We start from the raw sequence: 21,744 nt of genomic DNA, 5'->3' as shown, positions 1-21,744 counted from the left end.
ACATGCAAGAGAGACTTTCACCATCAAGAGTGAAATTTTCATCTTGCTCTTCAAACCTTCGGTGGAAAATCAAACTTCTTTCTCTTGATGTCGAGAAGTTCATTTTTTCACTCTCACTGTGTTTTTCCAACTGTCTTGCCATTGACCACATTGCTCAGGGCTGAGAAATTTCAGCCCTTTTTCTATACTTAAAGCTACCATTGTTGAATCATTAATCTTGTCACTAAACTAGTCCCTTTTTTCCCTAAAAACTGGTCCTTAGCTCAAGGAGACTCTGTCCTTGATTTTTTTCAGAAGGACAATATACCGGCTGGGCTCCGATCAGTCTGCTTTGGTACGGAGAGGAAAAGGATTTTGAGAAACCTTTTGTTTATATGTAAACAGATGAGACTTCAGGCCAAAGTGGTCATGCTTTAGAAGTGACCTGTATAATGAAAGGGGAATAGTCAGCTCTAGCTGAGCTGAGCAGTTTTAGTTCAGTCTGGCCTGGTAGGACGTTCAACAGGGAGCTGTGTGGAAACTCTCTCTCTTTTCTGCCCTTCAACTTCAACCTGTAAGCATGTGTTCCATTTATACTGGTTTTAGAAGGGAGTTTGCTTATTGGGACTGTTGTGTATATTTGGAACAGCATAATTAAGTCTAGTTTGGATAGACTGAATTATGTAGTGGTTCATTATTCTGTTCTTTGTGTTTCATTGCGTAATTTTGTGAATACATTTCTGTCTGTTTTAAAATTTTGTAGTCAACCTAGCTAACTTACTTCACTGTACACTTACTGAAACAAATTGCAAAGTTATGGTCTGGTGCTGCCTGTTTAAGAATGTTTTGAGTGGTTTGGCTTAGACCATAACAGATTGGGGACTTGTCCGGGATTTCAAACAGCGAGTGGTAGACGCTAGTGTCTTTATTTCAGGTGTTGGTTTGGTTGGGTAGACAAAGCTTGGGATAAGAATGGCTCTTTCAGTCGCCAGAAGATTTCTGAATGTGGATGCAGTGACTTTGGAAGTTTTGCAAAAAACGAATAAGACCAAGTTACAAGACTTAGCCGAGAAGCTGGAATCGGAACTGCCTGCTTCTGTGAGGAAAGGAGAGATAATTACAGCAGTAGCTCAGCATTTAAATTTGCTGGAGAAACCATCAGAATCTATAGAGATGGCAAGAATTCAATTGCAAATGGAGCAGCTTGAGATAGAGGCAAGAGATAAGGAAAGGGCAGCAGAAATTATACCGTTTGAGATATGATTAGAAGCAGAAGAGAGGGAAAAAAAGAAGGCAGAGAAAGAAAAGGAGAGGGCTTTTGAACTTCAAAAACTGACACTTAAAAAGGAAAGTCAGCTTAAAAGGCTGGAGATAAAGGCTGAAGGTAACTTTAGTGGGGAATTCAAAAATTCACTGCCTGAAATAGTGTGAACCCATGTGGAAGAGCAGAAAGTTAAAACAGCAAGGTTAGCAGCTGAAGTGGCCGATAATTATGAGCTGGTCCATAAAACTTGGTTTTGCTTCCAGAATCAATTTCAGTCCACGAGGGATAGAATTAGGGTGGCACAGTGCCTCACAGCACCAAGGTTCCAGGTTCAATTCCAGCCTCGGGTAACTGTCTGTGTGGGGTTTGCATGTTCTCCCTGTGTCTGCCTGGGTTTGCTCCGGGTGGTCCGATTTCCTCCCACAATCCAAAGATGTACAGGTCAGGTGAATTGGCCATGCTAAATTGCCGACTAGTGTTAGTGTTAGGAGGGAAATGGTTCTGGGTGGGTTATTCTTCAGAGGGTCGGTGTGGACTGGTTGGGCCGAAGGGCCTGTTTCCACACTGTAAGGAATCTAATTTAATCTAATCTAAAAAATTGGGGCAAAGAAAAATCCTCACGTGGAAAGGTAAAGGTAGATCTCAGTGAAGATCATAAGAACTTACCACAGGGTAAAAAGTAAACCCTTTTTTGGGGGGGGGAACAAAGAAGTTAAAAAGCACCAGTGCTTTCATTGTAATAAAGTAGACCACACGAAATCACGTGTTGGTGGGCTAGGCGAAGGCCAGACGTAGGAAAACCAGACAAGCCTGGACGTTTTGTTGGACTAGTAACAAAAAAGCGCAAGGGAAGTTAGACAAGTGCCTCAGAGTATACAAGATGATCAAAGGTTGATTAAGGAGGAAGTGCCAGATCTGCTTAAAAAATATATATGCAAAGGGTAAAGCTCTTCACATAAGTCAGGAGCAGTAGGTAAGGAGATTACAATATTAAGGGACACAGAGTCCTCTCAGTCTGTAATGCTGATGGATGAGGAGATATGCGCTCCTGAGGGATGATTGCCTGAGAATGTACTTGTAAAAGGAATTTATGATGAGTCAAAAAGTGCTCAGTTATGTAAAGTGAGGCTAGACAGTCCAGAGAAGAATTTGTGGTAAAAGTACTGGACAACTCTCAGCTCCAGAAATACAATTTGTCCTTGCAAATGATATAGCTGATTCACCATGGTGTATATTGATGACCTGGTGATTTTTGGTCACTCACGGAAGAACATTCACAACATTTATCAGTCTTATTGGTGGTAAACCTAGCTAAAAGTGAATTTGCCAAAGCACAAGTCACCTTCCTGGGTCATGTTGTTGGACATGGACAAATGACCCCACGAGATGCAAAACTAAAGTAATAAGGGAATTTCCCACACTGTCGACAAAAAGAGCAGCGCTGAGGTTCCTGGGGTTGAGTGGATTTTATGAAAAGTTTGTGCTGAACTTTAGCAGTGTGGTTGCTCCACTCACCAAATTGTTAAAAAAGGACAAGAAGTTTCAGTGGACAACGGACTGTCAAAAGGCATCTGACAGCCTAAAAACTGTGTTACCCATTGCCCCAGTATTAGCTACACCAGATTACACGAAGCCTTTCAATGTGGCTATCGATGCCAGTACTGTGGGTGTCAGTGTGGTGCTCCTGCAGGAGGAGAATGAGGGGATAGAAAGATCCATTGGGTATTTTTCCAGGAAGTTGAATGTTCATCAACAGAAATATTCAATGGTGTAAAAGAGACTTTAAGCTTGGTGTTGGCATTATAACATTTCAGTGTCTATATTACCAGCAATGCATCTGAGACAATCATATACACTGATCACAAACATTGACATTTGTGGAAAAATTTAAGGACAAAAATGCCAGACTGTTTAGATGGAGCTTGTTGTTGCAGCCATTCAATTTGACAACTGTGCAAGCGGCACGTTGCAAAAACGTGATTGCCGATGTGTTATCGAGACTTGAATGAGACACGGAGGAGTTCGGTTGTGGGTGTACCGTGACCTGAATTTGCATGTGGTTGTGCATGTTTGCATGTTTATAGTATAGTTAGTATGGTGTGTATGTGTGTTTAGACTACTAACCGGGTTTTGAAGGGTTAAAAATGAGGCCATCTTCTAGTATTGATGTTTCATTTTTTTTAAAGGAGGGAGGTGTCACAAAGCTGGTCACATTTTTTCCTAAAGGCTTGTCCTTGAGGTTTTTTAGAGTGGCAATAAACCGGGCTGGGTTCTGATCGGTCTGGTTTGGTACAGACATGAAAAGGATTTTGAGAGGCCTTTTGTTTAGATGTAAACAGATGAGACTTCAGTCCAAAGTGGTCATATTTTAGAAGTGACCTGTATAATGAAAGGTCAGCTCTCCAGCTGAGCAGTTTTAGTTCGGTCTGGCCTGGTGAGAAGTTCAACAGGGAGCTCTGTGGAAACTCTCTCCCTCTGTTTCTGCCCTTCAACTTCAAACTGTAAGCATGTGTTCCATTTATACTGTTTTTAAAAGGAGTTTGCTTAATGGGACTGTTGTGTATATTCAGAACAGCATAATTAAGTCTAGTTGGATAGGCTGAGTTCTGTAGGGGTTCTTTGTTCTTTTGTGTTTCATTGTGTAATTTTTGTGAATAAATTTTTGTCTGTTTTAAAATCTAGTAGTCAACCTAGTTATCTTACTCCGAATAATTGTCACTACACTTACCGAAATAAATTGTAAAGTAATGGTCTGGGCTGCCTGCTTAAGAATGTTTTGAGTGATCTGGCTTAGTCCATAACAATCTTGATTGGAGATATAATTAAACTTGTCTAGTGAGGAAGCTTCCTTACTGGCTTTACTCAAACTAATCATCAATCAAATTGAAATTAAAAGAATACAGTCTTATATTTTAGGAAGTCCCAAAGCGCTTCACAGCCAATTAATTACTTTTGCCAAACGTGGTTCTTGTTGTAATATAGAAAATCGTGGCAGCCAATTGTACACAACATGATTCAACAAACAGCAATTAGATAAATAACCAATTCAAGTTATATTGAAGCATAAATATTAACCACAATAGCAAGAGAACTCCCTTTCTTTCTTCAAACAGCCATGAGATCTTGCACATGTACCTGAGAGGCTAGGCAGCATCTTCATTTTCATCTCAAAGTCTGGGTACTCAAAAACACACTGCACTTTGAAATTTCCATGACAAAATCTTAGACTGAGTGATAGTAGTTTTCATTATCTCTTATTTTAGAAGTGAGTTTCTTATTTTCCAGTGTGTTAATTTATTTTTAGCACAAAACTGTTCCACCAAATGATTTCCTGAAGTTCATTTCACTCTAGACAAAAATATCAATAATGGATGTACAAGCAAGACAGATCAAACTGAGACAGAACATTTCAAGTGCCTACATCCGACTGGAGAGGAAAAAGCCATTGAATTTTACTTTGCATCTGATGCTAGGTAAGCACAAAAGCAATTCTTTTAATGCATTCTTTTTGAAAATCCAAATTGTAATCTCCGCTGATGTTTTCAGAACACAAAAGGACAGGTTGAATTTAACCAAAATAAATGTCAGTTTTAGCGAGTTTAATGCAGGTTTCTTCATAAGAATTCTGGCATGTTTTTGAGGTCAATTCTCCGTTCCTCATCTCATGTATGTATGCACTATACCTCTATGTTTGCACACCCTGCTACCTTGGGCTCATCAGTAATGAGAATACTCGCTACTTCCAGGACCTGACAGGCTTTGCATCACAGGCGCCATATAAATTTCCAGCCACAAACCAAGTCAAATACTGCAAGCCAGGAATTGCCATTCACTGCCAGAGGAGACCATGGCACCTGACCTTGCTAGCCTTGTCTGAGGTTACCATAGGGGTCAGTGTGATATCCATGATCTGGAGTAAAATATGTCAATGACCTTCTCCACTCCACAAGGGTACTTCATTATCTTCTCTCTGCTATCACACATTGACTCTAACTTCATTCCGTACCTACTTCCACCAAGGCTCACAGTCTACCACCCTCACTATTTCAAGTATCATCTACCCTCACTCACTGGCACCCATACAATCATGTCAGACCACTAACCTTGCATTGTATCTGCACTTCCCACTCACTCATCTGAACACCTTTCCCCCCAACTGTTCCAGCACATCAGCTGTGACAGCCAATTTGCATCCCATGCAATCTCTCCCTTAGTGTCATTCTAGGAGCAATTGACCCTCTTTAAGGTAAAGACAGATGGTGAGCTCCCCAGCATTCACATCTTCGCCTCCAATGTGCAGTGAGTCTTTGTCTTACTGCGAGATGACAATGACTATTCAAATAGTGTTAAGACTTCCATGACTCAACAACAAAATAAGGTTTATTGACAACTTCTGCATTGTACTCCCATTACCAGTACTGTGGCTGAGTTTTTTTAACATCCCTGCACTTTTGCCCCATTTCACAAATTACTCTGTCTCGTCTATTCCAGAGACTAGTGGCATCTGCCCAGTTTCTTTCTGAAGAAAGCAGCCCCTTAGGACATCATTCCCTCCTCCATCCCTGAGGAAGAAACCACAGATCCCTCAGCAGAAGCACCAGAAAAGCTGCTTCCTGCACCCTCTATCAGGTCAGATACTGAAGAACATTCGGTCAGCACATCTCTGTAGCCGATTAAGGAAGTAATGTCCCAGGTTGCTGGCATTCGACGAATGCCAGGCACCTGCCCAGCCTCAGGAAGGAGAGAACTTTATAGTATCAGCCCTAATGATGTCATTAAAAAGTATAGACACAGGAGCAGCTAGTAAGTTTGCAGGGGCACACTCAGAGAAGTGGATGGAAGGTTATGGAAGCCCACCAATACCTGTACCCTGCATGCCTGACTGATTGCATGGACAGGTTGGCAAATGCTATGGATGCAGAGGTCCAATTTCCTCAGTGTTTGCCAAATATACAACAGGCCTTCATCAGTGTAGCCATTGATACTCATCACCAATGACAAGGCGGTAGGCAATGAAGAACCTCACTGCATGTGCCTTTCCTCAAAAGGAGACAGTGTGGCATCAGTAGTCACCCAGTCAGAAGGGGAACCACTAGACACCCCTACCTAGACCTTCAATGTTATTTGAGGGTGAGTCCATAGCAGGACATCCATTTTCAACATGTCTGAGTCCTTTAACCATAAGTGCCATTGGGAAAGCTCACCCCAAACTCACAATCCAACAAGCTGCAATACTGGGAGTGCTCCCTCCACGCCAGCTGCAGACTCCAAGACTGCATCTATTTGTAATGAGAGAGAAAGGTGGAAGAATATCTCCTGAGAGCACATAGGTGGAATGGGTAAAAGTTGACTGCAAATAAGTCATCACAATTGCAAATATGTGTTCACTTTTAATCACCAGTTATGTGAGCAACTGCCATTCTAGCTAAAGCTACAAGAATGAGGCAGAAAGTCAATTTTAGCACCACACAATGTTTCATCTCTGTCTGAACGATAGCTATTCTTTCCTTAGTGCTCATACTAGCATGAAGTGCTCATACTATCATGATTGAATGAGACAGCTTCAGATAATGCACAGTGTATACATTTAACATTTATAAAACAGGTCAAGTATTAAAGGATCAAAGCATGAAGTTGCATTTGCAGTTGCGATTATACAGTGGGTGCTCGCCTTTGCAATGTCAAGATATTTACAGTCAGCAAGAGATAACTTCACACATCTCAGTTCCATCAAATGAGGTTCATGACGAAATCCTGCCTGTATTGCTTTGGCTGATATTGCAGTGCCGTTATTCTGAAGAACATTCTCATTTCCCTACTCATGCAATGTTGCAGCTTAATCAGGTCCTCATCATCCATCACATAGCTTTGTTATGTTCCTCAATTGTCCAGAGCCAACAATCCAATGAAGAAACAGCATCTTTTGAATAATGTCAAAACTTCCTGCATGAGAATCTGACATGAGGAGTCACCTCAGGACCCTTGTTGGCCTCAGTTAAGAAATTACAGATACATGTATATCATAGAGTCCCCACAATGTGGAAACAGGCCATTTGGCCCAACAAGTCCACACTGACCCTTTGAACAGTAATTCACTCAGACCCATTTCCCTACCATATTACTCTACATTTACCCCTGAATAATGCACCTAAACTACACATCCCTGAACACTATGGGCAACTTAGCATGGCCAATTCATCTAACATGCACATCTTTGGATTGTGGAAGGAAACCCACACAGACACGGGGAGAATGTGCAAACTCACACAGTCACCCGATGCTGGAATCGAATCCAGGTCCCTGTCGCTATGAGACAGCAGTGTTAACCACTGAGCCACCATGCCAACAGTATACAAATATATTGTACTTCACCACAATGCATTCTGACTGTCACCTCCACACAGAATACAGGGCACTGCCCCTCTTTCATTTGTGCAGCATTCCATGAAAGATGAGTGACTATTGCTCTCCTACATCTTCATCTCATCACAAGGGCACCTATGGCTATTAACAACTCATTGGAAGGCTGGAGGTTGATGCTAGTTTTTGGCTTCCAGACACATATGTTTATCATCCACTTGTGTCACAACCTTTAGTGCAGCAGCCACAGCAATGACAACAACTTCTCTTGGTTTCACTGGGGACAGTACTAATAAGGATAGTTGAATAATGTAAGCAACAAAACAGCGCCTTAGTAAACTGATCATCCAACAATTGCAACAAACGTAAATATCATTGAAACAACATCCTCAAAACATTGAGACATGGAGGCTTCCAACAAGGATGCCTCTACAATGAAACATTGTTAACACAAGTCAGACTCAAGGCTGATTCAAGGCTTTTGGTGCACATACATTGGAGAGAGTACAGGTGGCAGCAATAATGACAACCTCTTCCCCCAACTCCCAACCTTCATAATACTCAAAAAAAGGCAGCATTGCATATTGATAATGGTCTGGACATTTTACAGTACAAGGTGTGAAGTGTGTAGCAAGCTATGAAATCTTGGAAGATGTTTGCAACTTTTGGAACTAAGGTGAATCTGTGCAGTTAAACTGACATTATCTGTGCATCACAGCCATTAGTAGCATCAATTTGGAATGTGGAATAAGCTGGTCAAGATTGTTTGTCAATACTGCAGGTTAATGCACGAGGTCACATGTCACAGATGTCGTTAACATGTTTGATTGGCTGTTTAATGCTATTGCCCCTTGAAAAGCCTCACATTATGGAGAAGTAGAGCCTGCTCCACCACAGAAAAAAAGCATGACAGCTGCCATTTTTCAGCTTTATTGCACACCTGCACTGTTTCCCCATTGTAGCCAGGGCGGTGGTCGCTGTCAATGATCACTTCCCCCTCCAAGTTGCGTTGTCTCCCATCTTTGATTGAATTGTCTCCCCAATTCACAATTCTCTCCCCTCTGCCTTGCAGCAGGTTGACTCCAATTCCCATAATTGGCTTGCCCAGAATCCCCATCAAAACGGTGCCCCAAAAACCTCCCCATGCCTTTCTGTCAACACATCCATTGGACTGACAATGACCAGAAACTCAACTTGCCATGTAAATACAGTGACTACAAGAGCAAATCAGAGACTAGGAAGACTACAGCGAGTAACTCATTTCCTGACTCCCCAAAACCTGTCCACCATCTACAAGGTACAATTCAGCTGTGTCACAAATACTCCCCACTTGCCTGGATAGGTGTAGCTCAAACAACATTCAAGAAGCTTGACACCATCCATAACAAAACAGCTTACTTGATTTGCAATGCATTCAAAAGCATCCATTCACTCCACCACTGACAATTAGTAGCAGGAGTGCAGCTACATGATGTTTTTGGATGCATTGCTGATCAAGTAAGCTATTTTGTTGTGGATGGTGTCAAGCTTCTTGAATATTGTTTGAGCTACACCCATCCAGGCCTATCCAGGCAATTGGGGAGTATTTGTGACGCAGCTGAATTGCACCTTGTAGATGGTGGGCAGGCTTTGGGGAGTCAGGAGGCGAGTTACTCACTGTAGTATTCCTAGCCTCTGATTTGCTCTTGTAGCCTATGATGCAATGCTGAAATTGACTAAAGATCCTTAGACAGCACCTTCCAAAATCACAACCACCTTTATTTAGAAAAGCACAGGTAGCAGGTACATGGGAACACCATCACCTGCAAGTTCCTCTCCAAACTACTCACCATCCTGGCTTGGAAATATATCCCCATTCCTTCACTGTCGCGGGGTCAAAATTCTGAAATTCCCTCCCTAAGGGCAGTGTGGGTCTACCTACAGCATTTGAACTGCAGCAAATTAAGAAGGTGGCTCACCACCAGCTTCTCAAGATCAACTAGGAACAGGCAATAAATGCTGGGCAGCCTGTGATGCTGACATCCCACACATATGAATTAAAAGAAAATTTAACCAGAAAAAGTTTGAAAATATCAGTTGCTGCAATACACATATACAGGAAATAATTTATAACTGCAATGCAGAGAATATTTCATTTTTACAATTGTGCTGTTACTTAAATATATAACTTTCTCTGTTAAGTAGTTATAATACTATTTAATCATCATTCCAACAGTGCAATCATTGAGCATACTAAGAAAGTTATATTTTTGGAAGATGATGACATTGCTGCAGTGGCTAATGGTTGCCTCTCCATTCACCGAATCGAAAGATCAGTGGGTGATATAAAATCAAGAGCCATACACACGCTGCAAATGGAATTGCATCAAATAATGAAAGGTGAGAGGAGTTTACAAGTCAATATGCACCCAAGTTAAAAGCAATCAGCAGACATCTGTAAATGTGTTACAGTATAAATGAATGTAGCTGAACTCTGTTTTCCCTGCTGATAAGTCAGAATAAATCAATGTTTGCTTACATCAGTCAGTTAAATCTGCCAGTATTTTGTGTGGATCACTAGTGTACTTAAGAATTCCTTGGATTTCTTTTCGAGTTGTAATGCTGAAATATTACACATATGATGAGTAATAACGCTTTCCTTAGGAGCATTAACCACTTAAACCATAAATTTGCTTCAATACACAAGGTAATAGAAACCCAGTTCAAGTAAAATCAAAAACAGAAATTGCTGAGAATTCCTCAGAACATCATGCATCATAGACGTTGTTAACTTTCCATTATCCTGTCAGCATCAGAACGTCTGAAGTTCTGAAGAAGGGTTGTTTACTCTGATTTCTCTCCACCTGCTGAGTTTTCTCAGCAATTTCTGTTTTTGTTTCTGATTTCCAGCATCCGCACTTATTTGGTTTTTATTTCTTAAGTAAAATCAACATGAATTTGTAGCATTTTTGAGAACCATGTCTTCCCTCTCCCTACCTACTCTTGTTTGTCTCCCTGTTTCTCTTTTAATGTTCTCATACCATATTTATCAACTTTTTTTACTAATCTAATCTGGTAGTATTTTTCCCTGTAATGTTTTTCTGAGCGTAAATTTTCACCTGTAATTTTTGTGTCTTCACAGTGCATCCGTAAATCTGCATCATACATATTGTTAACTTTTCATTATCTTATTGGTATCAGAGTGGGCACTGGGTTCTGTCAACAGGTTGACAACTTAAAATGTTAACTCTATTTCTTTCTCCACAAAAGCTTCCAGGCCAACTGATTTTAAGCAGCATTTTTTGTTCTTTTTTTTTAATTTGAGAAGGAAGCTACTACTGCTTTCACAGTTTCTGCAGGAATTTGTTCATCCAACAAGGCTTAATAAATGATGAACTTAAATGTCGGCGAACTTGGAATTGTTGACTAATTTTCTAGGCACAGATTCCGATTAGGATTGTACTGAAGGAGTGTATAAATCTTTATTTACCCTACAATTTTTATGTCCACCTGTGTTCGGATATATTTAAATTATTTCCTTAAATTTCTCAATCCTATTTGGTTGATCTTTATATCCCCTGCTAGATTGAGGATGACCTACAGCCTTTTGTAAATAATAAATTATTATGTATTATTTATGAGCTGTAAATTTACCAATTGATTTGAATGTTTTAAACATTTATTAATGTGACAATTTTCAAGTGTATCAGTGCATTCAATTTTTTTGATGCAGGTAACTTCAGTACATTCATGCAGAAAGAGATCTTTGAACAGCCAGAATCTATTGTTAATACTTTGCGAGGAAGAGTAAACATTGAAACAAGCACAGGTATTGTATTTTTGAACCAAAAACCAGTTTCACTATTATCGATCAAATTGTCAATTGATGTCGAATGCACAATTTCTAACAAATGAAGATCTATTGAGTTTTACAATCATTCTTTTCTTTTACAGTTATACTGGGTGGATTGAAAGACCACCTCAAAGACATAAAAAGGTGCAGGCGCTTGCTTTTGATTGGCTGTGGAACTAGTTACCATTCGGCAGTTGCAGTAAGTTTGAATATTCAACAGGGTGCTTTGCACTTCTTCAAAGTCTAAGCTGCAGCTGCCTTTCAGTACACTACCTTTCAGAACACTGCTTTAGATTTATTCTATTAGCTCATAAATTTAGCTCATTTTTCAATTCTTTTCTCCCACCTCCCAAAAAAACCTTCCGCTTATCATCACTTAACCTTTTATTTGACATTCTGAGGCAACTTCAAACTGATGTTTGTCCATTTCTGGCAACAAATAACTAGTCAATTGCATAGAATTGATGATGAAGTAATTTAGGTTTTCCTTTGGACATCAAAGACCTACATGTACAATGTGAATAAGTAGACAACATACCCTCTTGAAACATGTAGGAATACCTCTTGGATATGGAAAGCATAGGTTTGATATAGAAGCCCCATCTTGAATTTTGAAGTAAAAATGAGAATAACCTAGAGAGCTCCATTTCTTTGTTTTTCTAATTTATTCATAAGATTTTGTACCTCGCTACCTTCTATGTAAGATGGAGTGAAGGACTGTAATGCTGAATTTTTTTATTTCTTTATTTTTCTAATTTATTCCTAAGATTCTATACCTAGGTACCTTTGTACGTTAGACGGCGCTGTAAGTGGCAACATTGCGAACTGTGCTGATACGATTCCGTGACAATAAACCTAATTCTGATTCTAATTCTAAACAGTGCTCCTTAAAGATGCGTTGAAGTGCCCAGAAATGCACAGAACATTATTTTTCAGGAGGATTATATGAAAGAAGCTAGAATTTCAAAAAATGCTTCACTGGCTACACAGAAGTTCTGTGACCTGCTTTTCATTACAGAGATTATTCAATTGGAAAGAATACTTATTCGTTGTATTTGATGCTTTCCTGATTTTAAAAGCTTATCCTAATTATGTACTAATCCTCACTGCATGTCTTCCTAACATCAAAAGTGTCAAGAAGGAACAGGAGCATTAAAAGGATTGTGGGGTGGGGAGGCCAATGCACAAAAATTTATTTGAGATTAACTAAAGGAAATTGTTAAAACATCTGTTAAAGAAGAACGTATTTAAAGTAAATTTATTTTACCAAATTGGTATTTCCAAAAGTTCATGCTCGTTAAACTGAGCTGGAAAAAAATCTGGCAGCTAACTTTCACCCCCAGCAACTTGTGATGCCAGCAGAGGTAAGCAATGTCCTGTACTTTTTCAGGGGCTGCTGCAATGTTGTGACAATTCCCACCACATTCCACAAGTACAGATTGGGAGGGGCAGAATACCTGGAAAGTGCTTTAAAAATATCATCTATTGCTGTATCTGTATTTCCTGTTTGCAAAGTTGTGGAAGGAGAACCAAAATTATTTGTACATGTGATGTAGAGTTTACTGGTTAGACAAGCATTTATTGCACATCGTTAATTGCCTTTGAGAAGGGGATGGTGAATTACCTCTTGAACCACTGCAGACGATTTGTTGTAATTAAATCTGCAGAGCTGTTAAGAATGGAGTTCCGGTGTGTTGAATCCAAAGGAACAGTGCTCTAGTTCCGAGTCACCATGGCTTAAACAAGAGGTGGTGTTCATCCCCACATACACTGCTCTTGTACTTCTAAGTGGTAATGATTACAGTTTTGGAAGGGGCTGTTGAAGGAGCCTTGGTGAGTTGCTGCAGTGCATCTTGAAGGTGGTGCACACTGCTGCCTTTGTGGATGATGCAGGAAAAGAATGTTGAAAGCGTTAAATGCAATCAAATCAAACAGAGGAATTTGTGAAGTGTGTACAAGACAATTTTCTGATTCAGTATGTGGATTTACCTACTAGAGAGAGTGCAAAACTTGACCTACTGTTGAGAAATAAGGCAGGGCAGGCGACTGAGGTGTCGGTGGGGGAGTACTTTGGGGCCAGCGACCATAATTCTATTAGATTTAAAATAATGATGGCAAAGGATAGACCATATCTAAAAGTTGAAGTTCTAAATTGGAGAAAGGCCAATTTTGACAGTATTAGGCAAGAACTTTCGAAAGCTGATTGGGGGCAGATGTTCGCAGGTAAAGGGACGGCTCGAAAATGGGAAGCCTTCAGAAATGAGATAATGAGAAACCAGAGAAAGTATATTCCTGTTAGGATGAAAGGAAGGGCTGTTAGGAATAGGAAATGCTGGATGACAAAAGAAATTGAGGGTGTCGTTAAGAAAAAGAAGGAAGCATATGTCAGGTATAGACAGGATAGATCGAGTGAATCCTTAGAAGAGTATAAAGAAAGTAGGAGTATACTTAAGAAGGAAATCAGGAGGGCAAAACGGGGACATGAGATAGCTTTGGCAAATAGAATTAAGGAGAATCCAAAAAGTTTTACAAATATATTAAGAACAAAAGGGTAACTAGGGAGAGAATAGGGCTCCTCAAAGATCAGCAAGGCAGCCTTTGTGTGGAGCCACAGAAAATAGGGGAGATACTAAATGAGTATTTTGCATCAGTATTTACTGTGGGAAAGGATATGGAAGATATAGACTGTAGGGAAATAGATGGTGACATCTTGCAAAATGTCCATATTACAGAGGAGGAAGTGCTGGATGTCTTGAAACGGTTGAAGGTAAATAAATCCCCAGGACATGATCAGGTGTACACTAGAACTCTGTGGGAAGCTAGAGAAGTGATTGCTGGGCCTCTTGCTGAGATATTTGTATTATCGATAGTCACAGGTGAGATGCTGGAAGACTGGAGGTTGACTAGCGTGATGCCACTGTTTAAGAAGGGTGGTAAGGACAAGCCAGGGAACTATAGACCAGTAAGCCTGACATTGGTGATGGGCAAGTTGTTGGAGGGAATCCTGAGGGACAGGATGTACATGTATTTGGAAAGGAAAGGATTGATTAGGGATAGTCATCGTGGCTTTGTGCGTGGGAAATCATGTCTCACAAACTTGATTGAGTTTTTTGAGGAAGTAACAAAGAAGATTGATGATCTAGCTGTGATCTATATGGACTTCAATAAGGCATTTGACAACGTTCCCCATGAGAGACCGATTAGCAAGGTTAGATCTCATGGAATATTGGGAGAACTAGCCAGTTGGATACAGAACTAGCTCAAAGGTAGAAGACTGATGGTGGTGGTGGTGGAGGATTGTTTTTCAGTCTGGAGGCCTGTGACCAGTGGAGTGGCACAAGGATCGGTGCTGGGTCCTCTACTTTTTGTCATTTGCCTTAATGATTTGGATGTAAGCATAAGAGTTACAGTTAATAAGTTTACAGATGACACCAAAATTGGAGGTGTAGTGGACAGCGAAGAGGGTTACCTCAGATTACAACAGGATCTTGACCAGATGGGCCAATGGGCTGAGAAGTGATAGATGGAGTTTAATTCAGATAAATGTGAGGTGCTGCATTTTGGGAAAGCAAATCTTACCAGGACTTATACACTTGCTGAACAAAGAGACCTTGGAGTGCAGGTTCATAGCTCCTTGAAAGTGGAGTCGCAGGTAAATAGGATGGTGAAGAAGGCGTTTGGTATGCTTTCTTTTATTGGTCAGAGTATTGAGTACAGGAGTTGAGAGATCATGTTGCAGCTGTACAGGACATTGGTTATGCCACTGTTGGAATATTGTGTGCAATTCTGGTCTCTTTCCTATCAGAAAGATGTGAAACTTGAAAGGATTCAGAAAAGATTTACAAGGATGTTGCCAAGGTTGGAGGATTTGAGCTATAGGGAGAGGCTGAACAGGCTGGGGCTGTTTTCCCTGGAGCGTCAGAGGCTGAGGGGTGACTTTATAGAGGTTTACAAGATTATGAGGAGCATGGATAGGGTAAATAGGCAAAGTCTTTTCCCTGGGGTCGGGGCATCCAGAACTAGACAGCATAAGTTTAGGGTGAGAGGGGAAAGATATAAAAGAGACCTACGGGACAACGTTTTCACACAGAGGGTGGTACATGTTTGAAATGAACTGCCAGAGGAAGTGGTGGAGGCTGGTACAATTGCAACATTTAAAAGGCATTTGGATGGGTATATGAATAGGAAGGGTTTGGAGGGATATGGGCCGGGTGCTGACAGGTGGGACTAGATTGGGTTGGGATATCTGGTCGGCATGGACGGGTTGGACCGAAGGGTCTGTTTCCTTGCTGTACATCTCTATGTCACTATGAGGTTGCTTTGTCCTTAATAGTGTTGAGCCTTTTTCTTGTTGTTGGAGCTGGATTTATCCAAAAATATTCCATCACACTCCTGACTTTTGTCCTGCAAAAACTGACAGGCTGCAGGGAAATAGGAGGTGAGATATTTGCCACAGAACTTTCAGCCTCTGATTTGTTGCACCCACTGTATTTATATGGCTGATCCATTCAGTTTATGGTAAATGATACCTGCTGAAGATGTTGATAGTGGGGATTCAGCAATGGTAAAGCCATTGAGTCTGAAGCGTTAACAGTTAGCTCTTCTTGTTGGAGTTGGTTATTGCCTGACACTTGTGTGGCGAAAATGTCATTTGCCACTTATCAGACCAAACCTGGCTATTTTCTGGGTCTTACTACACATACACATGGACTGCGTTATAATCTGAGTCATCGTGAATGGCGTTGAACATCATGCAATCATCAACGAACTTCATCATCCCCATCCTGTCTTCTGATGGAGGAAAGGTCATTGATGAAGCAACTGATGGTTAGTCTGAGGACACGCTGTTGAGGAACTCCTTCAACAATGTTCAAGGACTGAGTTGATTGATTTCCATTAAACAATCTTTCTTTTTGTAAGGTCAGACTCCAACCACTGAAGAGGTTTTCCCTTGATTCTCAGTAGAGTAGTTGTACTAGGATACTTTGATGCTGTACTGTAGAAACAGTCGAGTACTGTCACCCTCACCTCAATTCTGGAATTTAGCTCTGCTATCCAGGTTTAAACCAAGGCTGGAATGAAGTGAGGAGCTGAGTGGCCCTGGAAGAACCCAAACTGAGCATCAGAGAGCAGATGTGTTAACAACCTCTTTCATTACATTCCTGATAAATAAAAGTGGATCACAATGTTTGTACTTGTTGCCTCTTAGTCAAATACACAGTCAATGAAGTACTTTTACACCCTTTATATGCATCCATGGTTGTCTCTACTATCCATGTAAGAAAGCCTGTGATATGTATTACAGATTTATTCCCCCAAAACCATTTCATTGATTTGGGTAGGCTCTTAAAAGGTTATATAAATCCACTTATAAGCTTTCATTGTTGCATTTCTTGCTACAGGGCCAATTGTCAAGCTTTGGCAACTTTATTGAAAATTTGTAATTTCATTTATGTCTTACGATTATTAGCCACAAAATCCCACAGAGAGGCATCAGGCCAAAGCTCCATCCGACTCATAGATGGATGTCAAAGATCTCACAACATTATCCATTTAAAAAGAAAGATTTGAGGCCTCCTAATGTTCTAGCCAAAATTCAACCCTCAAGAGAATGACCTGTTTCTCTACTTCAATTCTGTGCATTCCATATTGTATTTGGAGTTTATTCCTCATGCTTGAAAAACCATGAGTGATTCTAGAATACTTAAAAACAAAACTGCCTTAAAATATGCACAGATATTGATGTAGTTGTGAATGGTTATATTTTTGTTTACAAATCCAAAAGTTCCCTAAGCCATGTGATTTGCAGCAACTCAAGGTTCATAGCCTGCTTAAGACGTGCCAATTAAGTTAATGCAATGGCTGCACACTTAAAAAATCTTGTCTGGATACTACAAAATTAAATTAGCAGGTAACTTGCACGAAACCAATGTAGACTCATACATTCTGTTTGATCATTATATCCAATATTCTTGGTTAATTTAGACACGTCAAGTATTGGAAGAACTGACTGAACTGCCAGTGATGGTTGAACTTGCCAGTGATTTCTTGGACAGAAGTACTCCAGTTTTCAGAGATGATGTCTGCTTTTTTATTAGCCAGTCAGGTGTGCATTCAAACACATTTTGGGTAGTCTGGTGTCTTACAATTTCTTTGATAACTTTTAAATCTGCATGCAATTGTGAGGACTTTATTATTTCTGCTGTTCTGAAAAAAATAACATTCAAAGTTATTCACTTGGAAGATAAATTGATCGTATTCCTGCAATTCAAGTGATTTGAAGTGAACAGAACTGATTATAAAATAATACAATTTTACATCCATTTCAAATTAACAGGTGAAACTGCCGATACTCTCATGGCTCTACAGTACTGTAAGGGTCATGGTGCTTTGACTATTGGCATCACCAACACAGTTGGAAGCTCTATTTCCCGAGAAACCAATTGTGGAATCCATCTTAATGCTGGACCTGAAATTGGCGTGGCAAGCACAAAGGTTAATGAGTTCTTTCTTTAAAAATATGCAAGATAACCTTTAATTGTCTACTTTTAATTTGGAATTGGCTATAGAAGTATAATAAAGTCAAGTTTGCCAAGGAAGATGTTTTTCAGAAATACATCTGAATTTCTTTAACTAAATTTTAAATTATGTAATATTTTTTGTGCCAGGTGCTGTAATTTCTAAAGACAGAGTCATAAGCATAGATTTTTTAAAAATGAGCTAACTTAAAACAGTGCTCAAACTTAACAAAAGCAGTGTATTTTCTGTTAATGCGATCTCCAACTACAGTAGTTTGATGAATGCTGCGCTCAGCGTAAATTGCTTGGCTATGCAGAACTTCGACATTGATAAAAGAAGTCAAGAAGTTGAAGATTTTCATCGTACACTCTTCAGAACTTTCATGGAAGAAACTAGGGAATAGTAGTCTTATTGTAGCTATACAAGTCACTCATGCAATCACATTTAGAGTACTGTGAGAGTTTTGGTTCCCTTATTAAACAAAAGATATAATTTCATTGGAGGCAGTTCAGAAAAGGTTTCCTTAGATGGCCTGAGTGGATTGTCTTCTCAGCAAAGGTTGAACAGGTTGGGATTGTACTCATGGAGAACGTGAGGACTGCAGATGCTGGAGATCAGAGTTGATAAATGAGGCGCTGGAAAAGCACAGCAGGTAGGCAGCATCCGAGGAGTAGGAGAATTGACGCTTCTGGCATAAACCCTTCACCAGGAATGTGAGGAGGGGGGGGAAGGAGGCTGAGGAATAAATAGGAGGATGGGGGTGAGGATGAGGTAGCTGTGAAGGTGATAGGTATATGCAGGTATGGGGAGTGATGATGATAGTTTGGAGGGAGGGCAGAGTTGATAGGTGGGAAGGAATATGGACAGGGAGGACAGTTCAAGAAGATGGTGCTGAGTTGGAGGGTTAGATCTGTGATGAGGTGGAGGCAGGAGAGATGAGGAAACTGGTGAAGTCGATATTGATTCCATGTGGTTGGAGGGTCCCAAGTAGGAAGATGAGGTGTTCTTCCTCCAGGCATCAGGTGGCTTGGATTAGATGGTGGAGGAAGCCCAGGACTTGCATGTCCCTGGTGAAGTGGAAAGGGAAGTTGAAGTGGTCAGTCACAGGGCATTGGGGTTGTTTGGTGTGGATGCCCCAGAGATGTTCCCTGAAATGTACCACGAGTTGGCATCCTGTCCCCCCAATGTACAGGAGACCACATCGAGAGTGACCGACACAGTAGATGAGATGTTTGGATATGTAGGAAAATCTCTGCTGGATGTGGAAGGATCCTTTGGGGATTTGGATGGAGGTGAGGAGGGAGATGTGGGCACAGGTTTTACTCGTGCGGCGGTAAGGGAAGGTGCTGGGAGTGGAGGGTGGGTTAGTGAGAGAGGCGACCTAACGAGGAGTCACGGAGGGAATGGTCTCTGCAAATGCCAGTAGGGGTGGAGAGGGTAATATATCTCTATATAGGTGGTGGACATGGCAGAGGAGAATGCACTGTATCTGGAGATTAGTGGAGTGGAAGGTGAGTCTCATCCACTGGCTAATCCAGGCCACCCGACACCTGGAGGGAGAACACTTTATCTTCTGCCTTGGGACTGTCCAACCACATGACATTTATGTCGACCACCAGTTTCCTCAAACCCCCCCCCCCGCCCCGCCATCACAGATCCAACCCTCAAACACGCCACTGCCCTCTTGAACTGTCCTTATCCAACTTCCTTCTCATCTATCCGCTCTACCCTCCCCTCCGATCTATCACCATCAACCCCCGTCTGCATGTATCAATTGCCTTCCCAGCTACCTCACCCCTACTTCCACCCTCCTGTTTATCTGTCAGCTCCCCTGCAACATTCTTGATGAAGGGCTTATGCCCAAAACATCAATTCTCCTGCTTCTCAGATGCTGCCTGACCTGCTGTGCTTTTCCAGCGCCACACTTTTCGACTGGGATTGTACTTATTCCAATTGAGAAAAATGAGAGGGGATCTCATTTAAATGTGTAGGATTCTTAAAGGCCCTGACAGGGTAAATGCTGAGAGGATGCTTCCTCTCATGGGAGAGTCTATGACCAGAGGGGTTATCTTAAAATAAAGAGACACCAATTTAAGACTGAAATGGGGAGGTTCTGTTTTAGAGACTTGTGAGTCTTTGGAACTCTTTGCTGCAGAAAGCTGTGGGGGTACAGTTCTTCTGCTATTGAAAGGTTGTGATAGATTCTTGATCATGAGAGGAAAAAGCAGGAAATTGGACATGAGTGTCAGATTAGCCATAATCTTATTGAATTGTGGAGCAGGTTTGAGGGGCCAAATGGCTTACTCCTGTAACTTAAAAGTCTTTAAAGCTGTGAGTGTGCAATACCGCTCTTAGGTACACTGGAAATCTCTGACCTTGGGTCCACTGGAATACTCGTTGTTATAGAGTCATTGAGGCATACAGCAGGGAAACAGACCCATTTGTCCAACTAGTCATGCCAATCAAGTTTCCCAATCTAAACCAATCCCACTTGCCTGCATTTGACCCATATCTCTCTAAACTTTCCCCATTCATGTACCTATCCAAATATCTTTTAAATGTTTTAACTGTACCTACAACTACCACTTCCTCTGGCAGTTCATTCCACATATGAACCACCTTCTGTGTGAGAAAGTTGCACTCAGGTCCCTTTTAAATATTTCTCCTCTTACATTAAAAGTATACCTCCTAGTTTTGAACTCTCCTACTTTAGGGAAAAGACCTTTACTCTTCACCTTATCTATGCCCCTCATGATTTTATAAACCACTTATGGTCACCTCCCAATCTCCCATGCTCCAGTGAAAGAAGCCCCAGTCTATCCAGCCTCTCCCTATAATTCAAACCCTCCTGTCTCAGCAACATCCTGATAAATCTCTTCTGAATTCTCTCCAATTTAATAATATCCTCCTTATAGCATGGCGACCAGAATAATACACAATACTCCAAAACTTTACTTGCCAACATGCTGTACAACCTCAATGTGACGTCCCAACTCAATGGTCTGAGCAATGAAGGCAAGCATGCTAAATGCCTCCTTAACCACTCTAACTCCCTGTGAAGCAACTTTCAAAGAGCTACATATCTGAACCACTAGGTCTCTCTGTTCAACAACACTACTCAGGACCCTACCATTAACTGTGTAATCCTTGCCCTTGATTGTTTTACAAAAATGCAATACCTTGCATTTTTGTAAAATTAATCTCCATCTGCCACTCCTCAGCCCAGTGGCCCAATGGATCTCTTTATAATCTTAGATAACCTTCTTCACTGTACCACCAATTTTGGTGTCATCTGCAAACTTACTAACTGTGCCTCCTACATTCTCATCCAAATCATTTACATAAATAACAAACAACAGTGGACTCAGCACCAAACCCTCCGGAACATCGCTGGTCGCAGGCCTCCAGTCCAAAAACAACCTTCTACGACCATCCAGCGTCTCCTAACGCCAAGCCAATTTTGTATCCAATTGGGATGCTCTCACTGAAACTCATGTGATCTAACTTTGCTAATTAGTCTACCTTGTGGAACTATACCAAAAGCTTTACTGAAGTCCATGTTGACAACTGCTCTGCCTTCATCAATCTTTTTGGTTACATCCTTAAAAAAACTCAGTCAAGTTTGTGAGACACAATTTCCCAAAGCCATGCTGACTATTCCTGATCAGTCCTTGCCTCTCCAAATGAATGTGCAGAGGAACCTTTATTATCCAAACGACACGGGGGCGGGGGGGGGGAGGTATTTTGTTCAGATAATCGAATGTTCAGATAATCGAATGCCAGATAACAC

The 21,744-nt window shown here is 41.0% G+C and overlaps 1 protein-coding gene across 2 annotated transcripts in view; it reads left to right on the top strand.

The window, feature by feature from the left end:
* LOC140492083 (glutamine--fructose-6-phosphate aminotransferase [isomerizing] 2-like) overlaps positions 1-21,744 on the top strand; it is an 85,924-nt gene that overhangs the window by 49,109 nt on the left and 15,071 nt on the right. For both annotated transcript variants that reach the window (XM_072590785.1, XM_072590786.1), the window contains 6 exons: positions 4,596-4,716; positions 9,819-9,982; positions 11,316-11,411; positions 11,537-11,634; positions 17,421-17,541; positions 17,773-17,930. In XM_072590785.1, coding sequence (XP_072446886.1) covers positions 4,596-4,716; positions 9,819-9,982; positions 11,316-11,411; positions 11,537-11,634; positions 17,421-17,541; positions 17,773-17,930 — 758 coding nt within the window. The remainder of the gene's footprint in view (positions 1-4,595; positions 4,717-9,818; positions 9,983-11,315; positions 11,412-11,536; positions 11,635-17,420; positions 17,542-17,772; positions 17,931-21,744) is intronic.

Source organism: Chiloscyllium punctatum, chromosome 20 (genome assembly GCF_047496795.1).
Source record: "Chiloscyllium punctatum isolate Juve2018m chromosome 20, sChiPun1.3, whole genome shotgun sequence".
Lineage (NCBI taxonomy): Eukaryota > Metazoa > Chordata > Chondrichthyes > Orectolobiformes > Hemiscylliidae > Chiloscyllium > Chiloscyllium punctatum.
Note: the sequence above shows the minus strand (reverse complement) of the source record. Positions and strands in the feature narration are given on the sequence as shown.